Here is an 18,069-nt window from a genome sequence, read left to right as displayed (position 1 = left end):
CTGAGAGTCCCGGCGGGTTTATTCCTGAGAAGTTGGTGTGCGGGGCCAGGGCCGGCCCTAACCGCCCCGGGGTCCTGACCGGGAATTTCTGCCGTTCCCAGGCTGCCTCGTCCATTGCGCAGCCAGCCCTGCTCTGAGGCCCCGGGGACACCACGCTGAGGAGAAAGGGCTCCGAGCTCTGGGGTCCGGGAGACCTGGTTCTGAGACCCGGTCCTACCAGTAGCCAGTCGTTGTGACCTTGGGCCTCAGTCCCCGTGAAGTTTGGGTCCCTGGGGGTGCTTGGCAGCAAAGCACGAAAGCTTGACGGGGTACCTGAGCTCACGGTTATAATTTCGAACCTGCGACTTGTCCGAATCCCCAGCGTGTTGAGTTGGTATAGTTAAACATCCAGATCGGAAGGATGCTTGTTACTAGGACAGCCAGCCAGGCCTTTGTCCTGGAGGATTGATTGAGTGGTTCTGGGTGTGGTCCAGGAATCTCATTTTAACCACTCCCTCGGGTGATTTGTAGGATCTGCAAGTTCGGGAAAGGCTGGTGCCCTTCATTCTGACGTTACTGAGTGCCGAGCTCTGGATGGCTCAAGGAGGTCACGGTCCAGTCACTAACAGAGCCCTTCACGGGGGTGTCATCAGAGAAGGCTTAATAGGAAGAAGTAAATGGTTTTTGGACTAAGAGTAACTAAGGACAAGAGCATGTGATTCTGTCGATTTTGTGTTTGCACTCAGACCCCATCTTTGTATCTGTGAAAGTTGTGTTTTGCACACCCCTTGTCAACTCTAGTCTTTTCAGAATATCCGCTTCCCCTGCACGGGTGTGGGGAAGACCTCCTAAGCCAAAACTTACCCCAAAGGTTAAAATTTTAGATCCATATTTCTGTTTTAGGTAAAACACTCCTCTCCATGAGGATTTGTTTCTGAGTTCTGTCCACCCAGCTTTAAATGAGCCTTTCCTGTGGAAACTAACATTTGGGTATCCTTTCTGAAACTCTAATTCCCGACACATGCCAAATGCCTAGAGATATTCTTGTTTCATTGTTGATTCTCACTTTTTAAAAAAAAATTCTGGGCCAGGCTCATGCCTGTAATCCCAGCACTTTGAGAGACTGAAGTGGGTGGATCACTTGAGCCCAGGAGTTCGAGACCAGCGTGGGCAACATGGCGAAACTGCATCTGTACTAAAAATACAAAAATTAACTGGGCGTGGTCGTGGGTGCCTGTAATCCCAGCTACTTGGGAGACTGAGGCAGGAGAATCACTTGAACCCCAGAGTCGGAGGTTGTAGTCAGCGAAGATCGTGCCACTGCACTCCAGCCTGGGCAACAGAGCAAGCCTCTGCCAAAAAAAAAAAAAAAAAAAAAAAAAATCTCTAAGGTCCTAGTCTAAGTGTCTAGACAGAGAATTCTCTTGAGGGCAGGGAACAAGTGTCTTCTTGTCTGTCTCCTGTGTAGGGACAGGCACATAGTAGGTTTCTTAGGTCTCATTTGCAGATTATAATTGTGCCTTCCTACCATTCTGCTAAAGCTGGCAGGGAAACAGGCCCAGAGAGGGGCAATGGCTGACTTGGATTGCACAGCAGGCTGGTTAGGCCCACTTGGCACTAGTCACCCAGAGGCCAGGCAGTGACATGTAGGTGCACAAGAGCTTCAGTTCATTTTATTTTTTTAATTTTTTTTTCTTTTGCGATGGAGTCTCACTCTGTTGCCCAGGCTGGAGTGCAGTGGCAAGATCTTGGCCCACTACAACTTCCACCTCCTGAGTTCAAGCAATTCTCCCTACCTCAGCCTCCCAAGTAGCTGGGATTACAGGTGCAGGCCACCATATCCAGCTAATCTTTGTATTTTTAGTAGAGACAGGGTTTCTCCATGTTGGCCAGGCTGGTCTTGAACTCTGACCTCAGGTGATCCACCTGCCTAGGCCTCCCAAAGTGTGGGATTACAGGCGTGAGTCACCGCACCCAGCCCAGTTAGTTAATTTTAATTAGGATTTTCCTTTCTGATAACTGTCAGTATTCTTGGAATTCTTTTATGCACCCAAGTTAAAGGATTTTTTTATCTGAAGCCCAAATTTCAGTCTTACTATTTTCTTTTGTCCAGTTTCACCAGAAGAGAGACCAAATGCCTCAAGATTTGATGCTTACTGGGCACCTGAAAAACCGTCTGTTCTCAGACATCTGCTTTTACTGCCTGCCAGTAACATTTTAGAAGGGCCATGGACATGTGTGTGCCTCAGTCAGGGTTGGAGAGGCACCTAATGAGCTCAGTGACGTGACAATGATGCCACCTCTTATTATGAAGCTGGGTCCTGAATCACAGCTTCTGAGCATGTTGTCTTAGATACGGGACACTTTTTCGTTATGGGTTTTTTTGTTTTAAAAGACAAATTCACAACAGCAAAATAAAACTCTGATGATGAAAAGTATCACACTTTGGTTTTAGATATTTGAAGGAATATTATCTCCTATTTTATTTGAAAAATGCTGACTGAAAGTAGTGGCTATGCCTGTTTTTTGAGTTTTGATGTTTAATTAATGTAGTTCATAAGCTCCTCTTACCATAAGATTAGTTTTGGGAGACACAGAACGCAAAGCATTTTACATTCTTCTAATTTACTGACACAGTCCCACTGGAGTACTGTCCAAAGATCATAAAGCACAGCTCTTACACTAATTCTAACAATGAAAAAGCAGCTTCCTCTCACTCCCTGGGGTGTCCTCCTATCAGGCATGGCTAAGGAGAAACAGGGTTTTATAGGACTGTTTGAAGCAAAGGCTGGTAAACTAGCCACAGAAAAGTGGAAGCCCAGAGTTCTAGAACATTACTTTACAGAGCTCTGTGTGCCAGAGCCTGCCGAGTGCCTTACATATTATTATCTTCTCATTTGCTTCTTACAGCAGCCTCGCAAAATATGAGGTTATTATCCCTACTTTACTGATGAAAAAACAAATTCAAAGAGTCTAGTAACTTATCTATGGTCATATGCCCATAAGATCCAGTGGTAGATAGGACCCTAGGTCATCTGCACTCAAAACCTGTGCCCTATAAAACTGCCTCCATAAATGTTGCTGAAAAGGTCTAGACATTTGGCTTTTTGTTTTTCTCTAGTTGATAAGTAAGCTTTTGCCCCTCGTTTCCTTCATGAGGGTTTTTCTGTAAATACAGTGCAAAGTTGCAGTAGTCTAGTAGGTAGGGTCTTTATCATCCTTTTCTGTTATCCCAAGGAAGAACCTATTCCAACATCATTCTAGAAACAGATCATTTTTATTCTTATAACTTAATGTCCAGCAATCTATACTCCCATCTTGCCTGGCTGGTTCTTAAATGTGAGATTGATCCCATATTGCACACCTTAAAGTTTGCAGGGGTTCTTCCTCGACATCATGTGCCAATTAAAAGTTTCAGTTCTTGATTGTGTGCTGTTTAGGGATTTAAAAACCAGAATTGGCCGGGCACGGAGGCTCATGCCTTTAATCCCAGCACTTTGGGAGGCCAAGGCGGGCAGATCACTTGAGGTCAGGAGTTTGAGAATAGCCTGGCCAACAACCCTGTCACTACTAAAAATACAAAAATTAGCCAGGTGTGGTGGTGTCCACCTGTAATTCCAGCTACTTGGGAGGCTGAGGCATGAAAATTGCTTGAACTCTGAAGGCGGAGGTTGCACTGAGTCGAGATTGTGTCACTGCATTCCAGCCTGGATGATGAAGTGAGACTCTGTCTCAAAAAACAGGACTAACAAGCAAAAAAACCACAGAATTAGCTGAGCACATGGCTCATGCCTGTAATCCCATCAATATGGGAGGCCGAGGCAGGCGGATCACCTCAGGCCGGGAGTTCAAGACCAGCCTGACCAACCCCCTCTACTAAAAAAATACAAAATTAGCCGGGTGTGGTGATGCACGTCTGTAATCCTAGCTACTCAGGAGGCTGAGGCGTGAGAATCGCTTGAACCCGGGAGGCGGAGGTTGCTGTGAGCCACGATTGCACTCCAGCCTGGACAGCAAGAGTGAAACTCCATCCTCCCCACCCCCCCACCAAAAAAAAACCAGAATTATTCTCTTTTGTATTATTTTTTTTCTTTTCTTTTTCCATTTTTACTTGCCCTCTGCCATTAAAAAAACAGAGTTAAATGTCTAAAGAATCCTACTTGTCTGATAACACTTAGCATCCTTTTAGGGGCGCTAGCAGTTGGATCATACAGAAGGAGCTAGATAAAAGGCACGATTAAGGGAAAATGCAAAGGGTTTTCATAGAATAAGGTGGGATCACTTTGGAGTGGTGGGAGATACAGGTAGAGCCAGATTATGGAGGCCGTGGATCCAGAAGGCTAATTGACTTCACTCTAGCAAATAAAACGTTTAGTAACTCCTTTAGAAAAAGAGTGACAGATCAAAGTGCTGTAGTATTTAATGCTTGAGTGTTAAATATTTGACATCCTGCGTATGTTTTGTAGGCAAAGAGGAGAGTTACTTGAAGTAAACTTTGGTTTTTTTGAGACAGGGTCTTGCTCTGTCACCCAGGCTGGAATCTTGGCTTACTGCAGCCTCAAGCTCCTGGGCTCAAGCAGTCCTGCCGCCTCAGGCCCTCTCCTCCACTCCAATAGCTGGGACTACATAAGATTACCACATAAGACTACCACAGATTCTGCCACCACACCCAGCTAATTTTTGTATTTTTAGTAGAGATGGGGTTTCACCATGTCGCCCAGGTTGGTCTTGAACTCCTGGACTCAAGGGAGCCACCTGCCTCGGTTTCCCAAAGTGCTGGGATAATAGGCATGAGCTGTAATTGTTTATTTTTTTATTTTTATTTTTATTTTTTGAGACAGTCTCACTTTGTCAACAGGCTGGAGTGCAGCAGCACGATCTTGACTCACTACAACCTCCACCTCCCAGGTTCAAGCGATTCTCCTGCCTCAGCCTCCTGAGTAGCTGGGATTACAGGCGTGCACCACCACGCCCAGCTCATTTTTGTATTTTTAGTAGAGATGGGGTTTCACTATGTTGGCCAGGCTGGTCTCAAACTCCTGGGCTCAGGCAATTTGCCTGGCTTGGCTTCCCAAAGTGCTGAAATTACAGGTGTGAGCCACTGCGCCCAGCTGAAGTCAACATTTTAAAAGAAACGAGAGTGTAGTGACTTGGCTTAAATTCAGTCTGTATCTGTGGTGGCATGATTGCCACTGAGTTGGCCACCTCTGCAGAAGTCTGAAATGTTCAACATAAAACTAATCCACGTTTGACCCCTCTACCAGAAATTGTTTGTTTCATTTATTTGAGCTATGTTAAATTGGAAACTGGTGTCATTAATGTTTAAGAAAGAAAGGAACTGAATAGAGTACTATCTCTTGAACTACTTTCTTTGTGAGCGTATTATATACTCACCTGAGTATCAAGTAGAAGAGAAAGTTGATCTATGGAGGGAAATTTCCAAAGGTTAAAAGCATGGGCTTTACGGTCAGATGAATTTGGATTCAAATCCTAGTTCTCACTTTATCCATGTAACACCCACTAGTTGTGTGACTTGGACAAAGTAAATTGCCTGAGTTTCCAGACTGTAAAATGGTAATAATATCTAGTTTAAGGCTGTTCTGAGATTTAGTTGAGATAATGTTTAGAAGATGCTTTGAACAGTCTGGCTAATATTAAATGGTATAGACGTGGTAAGTATTCTTGATCACTGCAGAGTCAGTGAAATTAAATTTTCATATTTTGATGAAAGGGAAAATACCAGTATTCAATTTGCAAATTTTAAATGTGTTGTTTCATTTTAAAAACATTGAACCTGTGGTTGGATTATTTCTGTCAATTTATTTGCCTTCCTTGCTGAGTCACACTTTGCCTAATTGATGTCCTATGTGTTTTGCATTCCGTTCATGCTGAATTATCTTAAAGAGGAAATCATCTTTCTGCCTCCAACCTTCTTATTTGCCTCTAATCCCCTTTGTTGACTCTTCCAAGTCAGGATTCTCACCAAGGAAGCTATCGGCCTTCTTTGGGAATGTTGGGATTATGAAGACTTGAGATAATGGGGTTCATGTATTCAGACTCTTTAGCATATACAGTAGGGTTTCTAATGTCAGCATTCCCTAGTGGGCGGTTACAAGTTAGGTTGGGATTCTAATCATATTTTATGATACCTCATGGATTAAATTGCACTTTGTCTTTGCCCAGTCTTGATTCTCTTTTGGCCAGCAGTTTTTAGGTCCATCAGTACTGCACTGCAAGAATGGCAGATTTTGGGATCTCTGCTGGCCAGTTTGTGGCAGTGGTCTGGGATAAGTCATCCCCAGTGGAGGCTCTGAAAGGTCTGGTGGATAAGCTTCAAGTGTTAACTGGCAATGAAGGCCATGTGTCTGTGGAAAACATCAACCAGCTGTTGCAGTGTAAGTACCCACCCATGTTGTCTGTATGAGGCTGGAGGGGTTTCTGTGGGAGTGTTGCATTTCTGTGGTTCCTTAATATCTGAGTTTTCCTTTAGGGTGGCATGTGATAGTGGTGGCTCGTCACCCTGTTGTTTTTCAGTTGAGATACACTGAGCTTAGGATTGTAGTTGATGATTTCCATAAGTATGATGTTCTTTCTGTGTAGCTATTCCATGTTTTTTTAAAATGCTTACTATTCATCCAGCTTCTTGGATGGATACCGAGTGGTGTCCATTCTCTCAGGGTGAGGTCTGTAGCCTTTGTTGGGGGTTGAAAGGGACCAGGAGATTGTCCCAGGCCAGATGATTGCTAATTAGAGTCCTTTTCTTTTCAGCTGCCCACAAAGAATCCAGCTTTGACATTATTTTGTCGGGTTTAGTCCCGGGAAGCACCACTCTGCACAGTGCGGAGATTTTGGCTGAAATCGCCCGGATCCTTCGGCCTGGTGGATGTCTTTTTCTGAGAGAGCCGGTAGAGACAGCTGTAGGTAAGGAGATCTTCACTTGAAAAACACATTTGACAGGGTTGAGTCTTTGAGCATGTGTGCTGCATCTCCCTGAGCAGGAGATATCATTGGGAGATCAGTATTCCTATAGCAAAACCTTTTCCTTGGGGATAAGTTATTGTTAAAATCTGAAGCAACATATCTGGAGAAATTGTAGTCTTTGGCTGACTCATTATGTAACAAAATAGAAGGAAACTGCCATCTAAAAGTGGGTCCTTTTGCAGGTGAATAAACTTTGATATGTTCATAATATGGAAAGTGATGCAGCAATAAAAAGGAACACGCTAACTATATGTACATCAGCTTGGATGGATATCAAGGGAAGTAGCTGAGTGAAAAAAGCCAATCTCAAAAGGCTCTGTGCTGTACAATTCCATTCATATTCTTGAAATAACAAAATTATAGTAGTGGAGATCAGATTAGAGTTTGCCAGAGGTTAGAAGTGGGAGGAAAGGGGTGTGTGGAGCTATAAAGGGGAAGTATAATGCTTCTCCTTTATAGATAGAACAATTCTGTGTTCTGAATGTGGTGGTGGTTACACATATCTACACATGTAATAAAATTACTTGGAACTATAAAGCCCCCTCTGCCAAACGAGTACATATGAAAGTAATGAAATCTGAAAAAGCTATGTGGACCATCCGTATCAATTTCCTGGTCTTCATATCAGGCTATAATTGGGTAAGATGTTACTGTGGGGAGAGACGAAGTGAAGACCTCCTTAATATATAGAACTTTTTTGTTTTTTCCAACTTCCTGTGAATCTATAGTTATTTCAAAATAAAAGGTTTAAAAATAATGACTGGAACTCTAGGAGTGATGTGGTAATTATTGATTCATGTGAAACTAATGACAGTGTTCATGAAGTAAAAAATTTTTTGATCAGTGGTATAGCTGTCAGAGTGATTCAGTTCTGGATTTTAATATTTTTCACTAGACTTTCAGTCAAAATGTAACAATTTCATCAAATAGAATAATAGAAATGAAAGTATTTTGAAATGTATAAAGGTGTTCGTTGTTTATGGGGAAATAGAACTTTGTGTTATGTGTAGTATACATCAGCATTCTTTGCTGGGAGTTTAAACCTTACGTGACTAAATGCAGTGTCTCAGTCAGAACTATATAGAGAGCAAAAAAGAACTATACAGAAAGAATACTTGTATTTCTGTGCACTCTGCAGTTCATAAGCCTCTTTTCATAGTCATTATCTCACAACCTCTGGAAGGGGTTTCAAGAAGCAGAGTGATAAAAAAAATAATAATAATGGAATTATAACATTTAAGAGCTTAGGTAAAAACACTTTGAACAAAAAAAAGTGTTTGTCAAGTTAAAATAGTATCACTATGGCCAGGCACAGTGGCTCATACCCGTAATCGAAGCAGTTTGAGAGGCCAGGGCAGGTGCATTGCTTGAGTCCAGGAGTTCGAGACTAGCCTGGGCAACATGGCGAAACCCCGTCTCTACAAAAAATACAAAAATTAGCCAGGCATGGTGGTGCCCACCTATAGTCCCAGCTACTTGGTAGGCGCTGAGGCAGGAGGATTGCTTGAACCTGGGAGGTCGAGGCTGCAATGAGCCGAGATCATGCCACTGCACTTCATGACAAAGTGAGACCCTGTCTCAAAAATAATAATAAGAAGAAGAATAAAATAATATAACTAAAATGTATATACAGTTGTCCTCATCTTACAATGGAGTTACGTCCTGATAAATGCTATTAAGACGAAAATGCATGTAATTCATCTAACCTACTAAACGTAATTGCTTAGCTTAGCCTAGCCTACCTTAAACACGCTTAGGACACTTGCATTAGCCTACAGTTGGGCAGAATCATCTAACACAAAGCCTGTTTATAATAGTGCTGAGAATCTCATGTAGTTTAGTGAAAACTGAAGTATACGGTTTCTACTTGAATGGGTATCACTTTTACACCATCATAAAAGTTGAAAAATTGTAAGTAGAACCATCATTAAGTCAGGGACCATCTGTACATTAAACAGAATAGGTTATTTTGTTTTGTTTTGTTTTTTGTTTTTTCTTTGAGATCAAGTCTCACTCTGTTGTGCAGGCCAGAGTGCAGTGGTGCAGTCTCGGCTCACTGCAACCCCCACCTCCTGGGTTCAAGTGATTCTCATGCCTCAGCTTCCCAAGTAAGTGGGATTACAGGCATGTGCCACTACGCCTGGCTATTTTTTGTGTGTGTATTTTTAGTAGAGACGGGATTTTGCTGTGTTGGCCAGATTGGTCTTGAACTCCTGGCCTCAAGTGATCTGTCCACCTCAGTCTCCCAAAGTGCTGGGATTACAGACATGAGCCACCATGCCCGCCTGGTTATTATTGTTTGAATGCTTGCTAACCCACATAGGATTGAGCCTTTATTATTTTTCCTACTTTGACGTATAAAGCTATTAATTGAGATTTTCCTTTTGGCAGATAACAATAGCAAAGTGAAGACAGCATCTAAGCTGTGTTCAGCCCTGACTCTTTCTGGTCTTGTGGAAGTGAAAGAGGTATGTTTGTAGACAACTTTCTTTGATGCCCTGCAGGTGAGGTAATCAGTATTGCTTAGAACTAGGAAACAAGAAATGCTTTGCATGTAAGATACATGATGCTTCAAAGGACAAAACTTGTGAGAATAGGCCGGGTGCTGTGGCTCATGTCTGTAATCTCAGCACTTTAGGAGGCCGAGGCAGGTGGATCACGAGGTCAGGAGATTGAGACCATCCTGGCTAACATGGTGAAACCCCGTCTCTACTAAAAATACAAAAAAATTAGCTGGGCCTGGTGGCAGGCGCCTGTAGTCCCAGCTACTTGGGAGGCTGAAGCAGGAGAATGGTGTGAACCTAAGAGGTGGAGCTTGCAGTAAGCCGAGATCATGCCACTGCACTCCAGCCTGGGCGACAGAGTGAGACTCTGTCTCAAAAAAAAAAAAAAAAAAATTTGTGAGAATAATCAACTTCGAAGAGACTCAACTTGGCCCATGTGGGCTGGGGCTTGTTCTTGTCTCCTTGGTACTAGTTTAGTGGTAGTGACAGCTGAGGGGCATGAGCAGCAGCTTTGTTGCTTCCAACACCCACCTCTCAGTAGACCCGAATCCTAGGCCTGGGTGAACACTGTCACCTAGTTCAGTCTCACATTTTTGGTGGGAGGCTGGAATAGGTTAGGGGCAAAGTTCTTTTTCTGACAATTCAGTGGAAATATTTAAATTAAGCAGAAGTGTTTATATTTCTACACTCTTTGATGTTAAAATTTTCTTGGATGTGGGAGAGGTAAATGTTACAGCATGATAGCTGATGTGCCTGTTATTTCTTACATAACGTAGGGCCTTAAATTCTTTATTTTTTATTTTTTTTAATTTTTTTTTCTTCTTTTTGGAGACAGTCTTGCTCTGTTGCCTAGACTGGAGTGCAGTGGCACGATCTCTGCTCACTGCAACATCCGCCTCCTGGGTTCAAGCAATTCTCCTGCCTCAGCCTCCCAAGTAGCTGGGATTACAGGCATGCACCGCCATACCCAGCTAATTTTTTGTATTTTTAGTATAGATGGGGGTTCGCTATGTTGGCCAGGCTGTTCTCGAACTCCTGACCTCAGGTGATCTACCCGCCTCAGCCTCCCAAATTGCTGGTATTGCAGGTGTGAGCCACTGCATCCTGCCAGGCCTTAGATTCTTTATGCCAGCGCTTTCTTATTTTTCCTTTTAGCTTAAGGTTTTCTGTGCTTGATTTTAAAATAAGGAATGTGTATTAGACCGTTCTTCTGTTCCTATAAAGGAATACCTAAGACTGAATAATTTGTAAAGACAAGAGGCTTAATTGGCTCACCGTTCTGCAGACTGTACAAGAAGCATGGGCGTGCAACTGCTGGGTTTCTAGGGAGGCCTCAAGGAACTTTTACTCATGGCAGAAGGTGAAGCAGGAGCAGGCACATCACATGGCAAAGGCAGGATCAAGAAAGAGAGGAATAGTTGGGGTGGGGAAGGTGCCACACTTTACAACAACCACGTCTCATGAGAATTCGGATGGTGCTAAACCATGCATGAGCAGTCTGCCCCCATGATCCAGTCACCTCTCACCAGGCCCCACCTCCAACACTGGGGATTACAATTCAACATGAGATTTAGAGGGGACACATATCCAAACTATATCAGACTCCTCATAAAAATTCACTTTATACTGAAGCATACAGAATATAAAGTGACATCCTACTCCTTGCTCACACTTCTTTCCCCAGAGGAAGCCACCAATGCCTTTTTGTATGTCCATTCAGACCTTTCCTATGTATTTACAAGCATCTACATGCACATACTTTTTTAAAAATTTAAATAAGATCATATGCATACATTGTTCAATCACCAGCTTTTTTCTCACCCTTAGATATCATAGACACTTACCCACTTCAGTGTATTTCCCTTCATTCATATTAATGATGTAATAGTATTCCATGCAATAGATGGACTATGATTTATGTAACCAGTCTATAATTATTGGACATAGAGGTGGCACCCTAACCCTTTTTTTCTACCTTTACTCTCTGCTACTTCATCCCAAGGAACATAGAAAGGATTTTGCTCCCCCTTTGTGTTTTGGGATATAAATTTCTGCTATGTTCATTGTGGGCATTCTTTCCTGTTACACAGTAAGACCACATCTGGTTCATTTTCATAATTATATTACATCCCCTACAATAACTAGCATATGCCTCATACCTAATATTTTATAACTACTTTTACATTTTCCAAGGGGTAGGCTCCAAGTAAACATGCAGACAAGGGTTATACTCTAGGGTTCCTCTCAGTGAGAAACTGAATGTGAGGCATAAAGCGATATCTGTTACCATCTACTGTTATATATTTAATGCACAGAAATGAGTCTTTAACTCCTGTGTAGGTAGACATAGTAAACCATTTTATAGAGGAGGGTGGACTAATCCTTTTGATGTCTTGAATTCTAGCTGCAGCGGGAGCCCCTAACCCCTGAGGAAGTACAGTCTGTTCGAGAATACCTTGGTCATGAAAGTGACCATCTGCTGTTTGTTCAGATCACAGGCAAAAAACCAAACTTTGAAGTGGGTTCTTCTAGTCAGCTTAAGCTTTCCATCACCAAGAAGTCTTCTCCTTCAGGTAAGGCTGGCCTAGGGACATTCTTCTGTTTGAATGGGCTTAGAGGGACATGTTAGAAATTGAGCCAGCAATAAATGAAATGGTGATATTTTTAGAGGATTAGTCCTTTGATTTCTGCCATTTCCACTATAGAAGAATACTTAATGTACTATTATCATGGGCATATTAGGATCCCAAACTGAAATAATGCATAGGTATTATCTAGTTCAGCTCCTTCTTCTGCACCAGAAGATACTGAGGCCTCCTAATTCTACAGGACTGAGTCACACAGTTTAATTAATGAAGTCCTTCCAGTTCCCAGAATTAACGTTTATCCTCAGAAGACCTCACAGTGTAGTGGTAATGGCAGATGAGAGTGCCCTGTTCCTCTTCTCATGTGCTTTTTTCCCCGATGCCAGAAAAACCAGCTGTTCTTACTTTGAGGATGCTACGACACTTACGAACTGTATTTCTTCTGCCTAGAAAATTGTGTACAAGCACACACGCACACACACGTGCACACACACACTGCCCCATGCTCATCCTTCCTATCACTATTTTTAAATGCCTGAATTGACCCAGCTGTGAGGTATGCACACATGTACAGATATATACTGGTACATCCCCCCTTGTACGGTTTTGACCATCTAACCTAAATCTTCAAGAAATCCTTTGGAATCTAACCTTTCAACTCATGGTTCCAGAATGAGTAGGAATAGCTTAGAAGAACAGTTGGCCCTGTGGCAGGTGTGAGCATCCAGTTGTGACAACGATCACTGGAGGGTACTCTTACCCCAAGGGCCTGCGAGGATTTGCGCACACTGCATCTGAGCCTCAGCTCTTGGGCTGTTCCTTGCATTCTCCTGACTAGACAGAGAACCGGGAGGTGTGAGGTTTGTCTGCCACTGATGGTGTTACCTTGCCACCAGCAGCTCTAGAGCCTATTTTCTTGTATGTAGCAGGTTTACATGAGGCTATAAAGCTCTGCTATTTTTAAAGGTTTTGACACATTTCTCGTTTAATCCTCAAAACACCTGCAGTAACATAGGGAGTACGATTTAGCTTCATGTTATAGGATGGAAACTAAGGTATCAAGGAGGAAGCAATATGGAATGGAGGTTAAAAGCATCAGACAGACTTTGCAGCCTGTGGAACCAGCCTAAGTGTCTAAACCTGTTTCCTCAGCAGTAAAACTAGGATGACAGTTACCTCATAAGGTTGTCAGCAGAATTAAGTTAGATAATGTATATAAAGTGCTTAATATGGTGCCTGGTACAAAGCAAGTGCTTAGCAAATGGTGACTGCTGTAACTACCAGAAAGTGGTTGGCCCAAGGTCCTCTTACAGGAGTAGGGCTGGACTTTGAACCCACGTCTTCTGCCTCCCAGGCCAGTGTGTTCTTTTCTACACAGCAGAAAGCATTTAGGTATGTTTGTAATTAATAGTTTCTGACTGTTTTTATGGAGTTTTTTTCTTTTATTGCTTGGACTCAGTGAAGCCTGCTGTGGACCCTGCTGCTGCCAAGCTGTGGACCCTCTCAGCCAACGATATGGAGGACGACAGCATGGTGAGCTGGCACCGCGGTCACTTGATGGCTTTCTTTCAGGCCCCGGTTTGGGTGTGAACAGCTATAGTGACCTTTCTGGACTTGTAGGTGTGAATGTATTTAAAGCCCAGATTTATGACTATGCCTGTCACTTATATCTTTGATTTAGAAGAAAACTCCATGTTGGTGGCTCTTTTTTTTTGGAGACAGAGTCTCGCTCTCTTGCCCAGGCTGGAGTGCAATGGCACAGTCTCGGCTTACTGCAGTCTCTACTCCCGGGTTCAAGTGATTCTCGTACTTCAGCCTCCCAAGTAGCTATGATTACAGGCACGTGCCACCATACCTGGCTAATTTTTGTATTTTTAGTAGAGACGGGGTTTCACCATGTTGGCCAGACTGGTCTCAAAACTCCTGACCTCAAGTGATCTGCCCACCTTGGCCTCCCAAAGTGTTGGGATTACAGGCGTGAGCCACTGCACTCAGCTGTGTTGGTGGCATTTTAAATTTTTTAGCATTTCTTTTTCCCCACATAATTTCTTGTTCTCACTTCATATGATATGTTGAAAACTCTTGTGGGCATGTGTAAACCTGAAAAGATTTTGTCAGCTTAAATAGTTTTATTGGCACCTTTGTTTGGGCAAGTTGCTGAACATTCCATGCTTTAAAAAGCCCTGTTTTCCATCTTTGATTGGCCCTGCCTGTAATAAAATTCTTCATTTCTACACCTCTACTATTGAAGTTAGAGTAGTGAGCAAAATAAGTCAGGTTCATGCTCTCATAGGGTTTACAGACTAAGTGTCTACACATTTACAAAGAATTACATAAAGGTATATATAATTATTTGATTTTTCTCTGGGATTATGTAGAAGATGTTTTATTCCCTTTTTCACATGACTCTTCATAAACACTTCTGTCCCTCTCTGTTCTGCCTGTTCCCTCCCTTCTCCTCATTCCTGCCCCTAACCCCCAACATGTGTATATTCTCTTTTTTTTTTTTTTTTTTTTTTGAGACGGAGTCTCGCTCTGTCGCCCAGGCTGGAGTGCAGTGGCGCGATCTCGGCTCACTGCAAGCTCCGCCTCCCAGGTTCACGCCATTCTCCTGCCTCAGCCTCCCGAGTAGCTGGGACTACAGGCGCCCACAACCGCGCCCGGCTAATTTTTTTTGTATTTTTAGTAGAGACGGGGTTTCACCGTGGTCTCGATCTCCTGACCTTGTGATCTGCCCGCCTCGGCCTCCCAAAGTGCTGGGATTACAGGCGTGAGCCACCGCGCCCGGCCTATGTGTATATTCTCTACACAATGCTGGCCAGTCTTACAGCTTTTTCTCATGTAAATTTGTTTCTAATTCCTTCACATCCTAGTGCATCTTCTGTGGATGTAGTTTAACTCACTGTTGGCCTCTTGAGCATGTGGTCAGGTTGAACATGATGATCAACCAAAAGTAGGACAGGGTGGACACCTTCTTTAGCCTGGACTCCAAGTTTCCTCTTAAAGCCTGTGGTCACTTTAGCTTTTCATTAGCAGAGACCACGACTGTGTCACTCATTGCTTTGAACACTCTCCAGGATCTCATTGACTCAGATGAGCTGCTGGATCCAGAAGACTTGAAGAAGCCAGATCCGGCTTCCCTGCGGGCTGCTTCTTGTGGAGAAGGGAAAAAGAGGAAGGCCTGTAAGAACTGGTGAGTGCTGGGGTGACTGGAGCCTGCCATGCTGCATGCAGTGGCTTTGTGCTCAAGTCATCACAGTGCTGTACTATTTTTAAAACATACGTTTTCCAGCCTGGGCAATACAGGGAGACCATCTCTGCAAATAATTAAAAAAAAAAAAAAAAAAATTAGCCAGGCATGGTGGTATGTGCCTGTGGTCCCAGCTACTTGGGAGGCAAAGGCAGGAGGATCACTTGAGCCTGGGATGTCGAGGCTGCAGTGAGCCGTAATTGTGCCATGCATCTAATTTCACTCTTCCTCAAAACCCTACCAGTAAGCCACGATTGTGCCACTGCACTCCAGCCTGGGCATCAGAGTGAGACCTTGGTGTCTTCACATTTGTTTTTATAAATGGATGGGAAGGATTGTAGAAAGTTAATCAGTGGTATTCAGGCTTGTTTAATCATCAGTGTTTTTTAAATGTAAAAGCTGCCAGCATTTACAAATCAGGAAATTACAAGTGAAAACAGATTTTTTTCCCCTTCTGTTCTTGAATTTGGAAAATATGGCAAACTGGGTCCACTTTCCCCAGCATGATTACCAGCTGAAGTTGAGTAGTGGCTGCCCTCTGTAAACAGAATACACACACTCTACTTCCCTCATCCTCCTCCCACTCCTGTCTCCCTCAGCAGCCTCTCACATTGCTGCTGTCTGCCTGGCTCATAGGCTTCTGAGTTATGACACTGGTGTGAAGAGAAAAGGCTTAAAGCACATTTTGGCACTGTTAGGATTTGGGATTTCTGGGTGGTGACAATTCTCGTTCATTAATTACTGATTTTCCCACAGCACCTGTGGCCTTGCTGAAGAACTGGAAAAAGAGAAGTCGAGGGAACAGATGAGCTCCCAACCTAAGTCGGCTTGTGGAAACGTAAATATCAGGATCATTCCTCGGCATTCACACACCCCCAGGGGGATTAGGCCTCCTTCTAAACCAAGCACATACAAGCTCCACCTCAAATATTTTAGTAACAGACGAATGCGTGAGCACACGAACATAGGTAGTAATGGGGAGAGAGGCTTTCTCCTGAGAGTGAGAGTGGGTTAGCATGCTTGTGCTGGTAGGGGAGGGTCTTGTTGTGTTTTTTTATTTTTGGCCCATTTCTTTGTACTTCAGAGTGGAACCTGATGGTTAGACATTTAGCTGAAGTTGGTTGTGTTTTGAACTGCATAGAATATAGAACTATGGCTGAGTGCGGTGGCTCACGCCTGTAATCCCAGCACTTTGGGAGGCCGAGGCGGATGGATCACAAGGTCAGGAGATCGAGACCATCCTGGCTAACACGGTGAAACCCCGTCTCTACTAAAAATTCAAAAAAATTAGCCGGGTGTGGTGGCAGGCGCCTGTAATCCCAGCTACTCAGGAGGCTGAGGCAGGAGAATGGCAGGAACCCAGGAGGTGGAGCTTGCAGTAAGCCAAGATTGCGCCACTGCACTCCAGCCTGGGCTATGGAGTGAGACTGTCTCAAAAAAACAAAAGAACTATGGCCTCCTAGGGAACTTTTCTTGACTGTAGTTTTTCACGAAACCAGAAATCTTGAAAACTTTTAATATTTGGGACTCAATTGGACCTGCAAACATACTCAGCCATTTCCTTCAGGCCACTGTGACCACATGAAATTAGGAATTTCTTTCTTCTGGCTGGTATGCATGGGATAAGCTGACCCTTGGCTTCCCCATTTTCTCTCTCCAGTGCTACCTGGGCGATGCCTTCCGCTGTGCCAGCTGCCCCTACCTTGGGATGCCAGCCTTCAAACCTGGGGAAAAGGTGCTTCTGAGTGATAGCAATCTTCATGATGCCTAGGAGGGACCTGACATGGGACCCATCTGCTCCTCCAGCCAACTCCTGTCCCTCACATCCCACCACGGTGGCTCCTCCCACCTCCTCTGGATTTGTTCACTCTGAGATCCATTTGCAGAGTGGGTGCTTAGATAGAGTGAAGCTGGCTGGGGGGCGCAGTGGTGTGTAGTGCTGCTGTGTATCAAAAGACCAAGGTATTATGGGGCCCGGTTACTCAGAATGGGATGGGTTTCTTCACCTCATGTTAAGAGAAGGGAGTGTGTCCTGAAGAAGCCCTTCTTCTGATGTTAAAATGCTGACCAGAACACTCTTGAGCCCAGGCATCCTGGAGCATTAACACTCTGTGACGAGCTCCAGACCCCTGCCCTGAGTCTCATCTCAGCAATGCTGCCACCTGCTTGTCTTTCAGAGTTGTTAGTTTACTCTATTCTTTGTGACATGAGTTAAGTGTCTCACAACCTCCTCAGGGCACCAGAGGACTCACTCACTGGTTGCTGTGATGATATCCAGTGTTCCTCTGCCCCCTTCCACCCCCAACCACATTTTACTGTAGCATTGTATCTGTGTCCTGTTGTCATTTCTGTTAACCTTCAGGTATTAAACTTGCTGCATATCTTGAGATATCTTGAGATTCTGCATGTCTTGTAAAGAGAGGGGATGTGCATTTGTGTGTGATGTTGGATAGTCATCCACGCTTAGTTTGGACCATTGGAGGAACTTAGTGTCACACACAAATGGGGCTAGTCCTATGCTTAGAATAAGGCCTGTCTGCCCACTCTAGAAGAGCCCAGGTTGGTGAGCATTTAGAGGGAAGCAGGGCAGAACTCTGAACAACAATAAGTCTCTCTGAGCAGAGACCCCTTTATTCTTGTTACCCACCCGTACGGACTTGGGATCAATCTTGCCAAATATTTGGAGAGATTGTGTGGATTTAAGAGACCTGGATTTTTATATTTTATTGGTAAATAAAAGTGTTCATTGGTATCTGTCCTTGAAACTTGA

The 18,069-nt window shown here is 43.7% G+C and overlaps 2 protein-coding genes across 3 annotated transcripts in view; one reads left to right on the top strand and one right to left on the bottom strand.

The window, feature by feature from the left end:
- Positions 1-402, bottom strand: part of LOC105494025 (coenzyme Q9) — a 15,230-nt gene extending 14,828 nt beyond the window's left edge. Inside the window, exon 1 of the mRNA XM_071084612.1 lies at positions 339-402. Within this exon, the coding sequence (XP_070940713.1) occupies positions 339-387 (49 nt within the window). The 5' untranslated portion in view covers positions 388-402. The remainder of the gene's footprint in view (positions 1-338) is intronic.
- Positions 1-18,069, top strand: part of LOC105494024 (cytokine induced apoptosis inhibitor 1) — an 18,343-nt gene extending 274 nt beyond the window's left edge. Inside the window, exons 2-9 of one of the 2 annotated variants that reach the window (XM_011762092.2) lie at positions 6,163-6,374; positions 6,748-6,900; positions 9,352-9,428; positions 11,869-12,037; positions 13,509-13,582; positions 15,127-15,242; positions 16,056-16,137; positions 16,960-18,069. In XM_011762092.2, the coding sequence (XP_011760394.1) occupies positions 6,218-6,374; positions 6,748-6,900; positions 9,352-9,428; positions 11,869-12,037; positions 13,509-13,582; positions 15,127-15,242; positions 16,056-16,137; positions 16,960-17,070 (939 nt within the window). In that variant the 5' untranslated portion in view covers positions 6,163-6,217 and the 3' untranslated portion in view covers positions 17,071-18,069. The remainder of the gene's footprint in view (positions 1-6,162; positions 6,375-6,747; positions 6,901-9,351; positions 9,429-11,868; positions 12,038-13,508; positions 13,583-15,126; positions 15,243-16,055; positions 16,138-16,959) is intronic. The other variant, XM_011762093.3, reaches the window with a different exon arrangement.

The sequence above is a fragment of the Macaca nemestrina genome, chromosome 18 (assembly GCF_043159975.1).
Source record: "Macaca nemestrina isolate mMacNem1 chromosome 18, mMacNem.hap1, whole genome shotgun sequence".
NCBI lineage: Eukaryota > Metazoa > Chordata > Mammalia > Primates > Cercopithecidae > Macaca > Macaca nemestrina.
The sequence above is the reverse complement of the archived record's forward strand: the minus strand, read 5'-3'. Positions and strand labels throughout refer to the sequence as shown.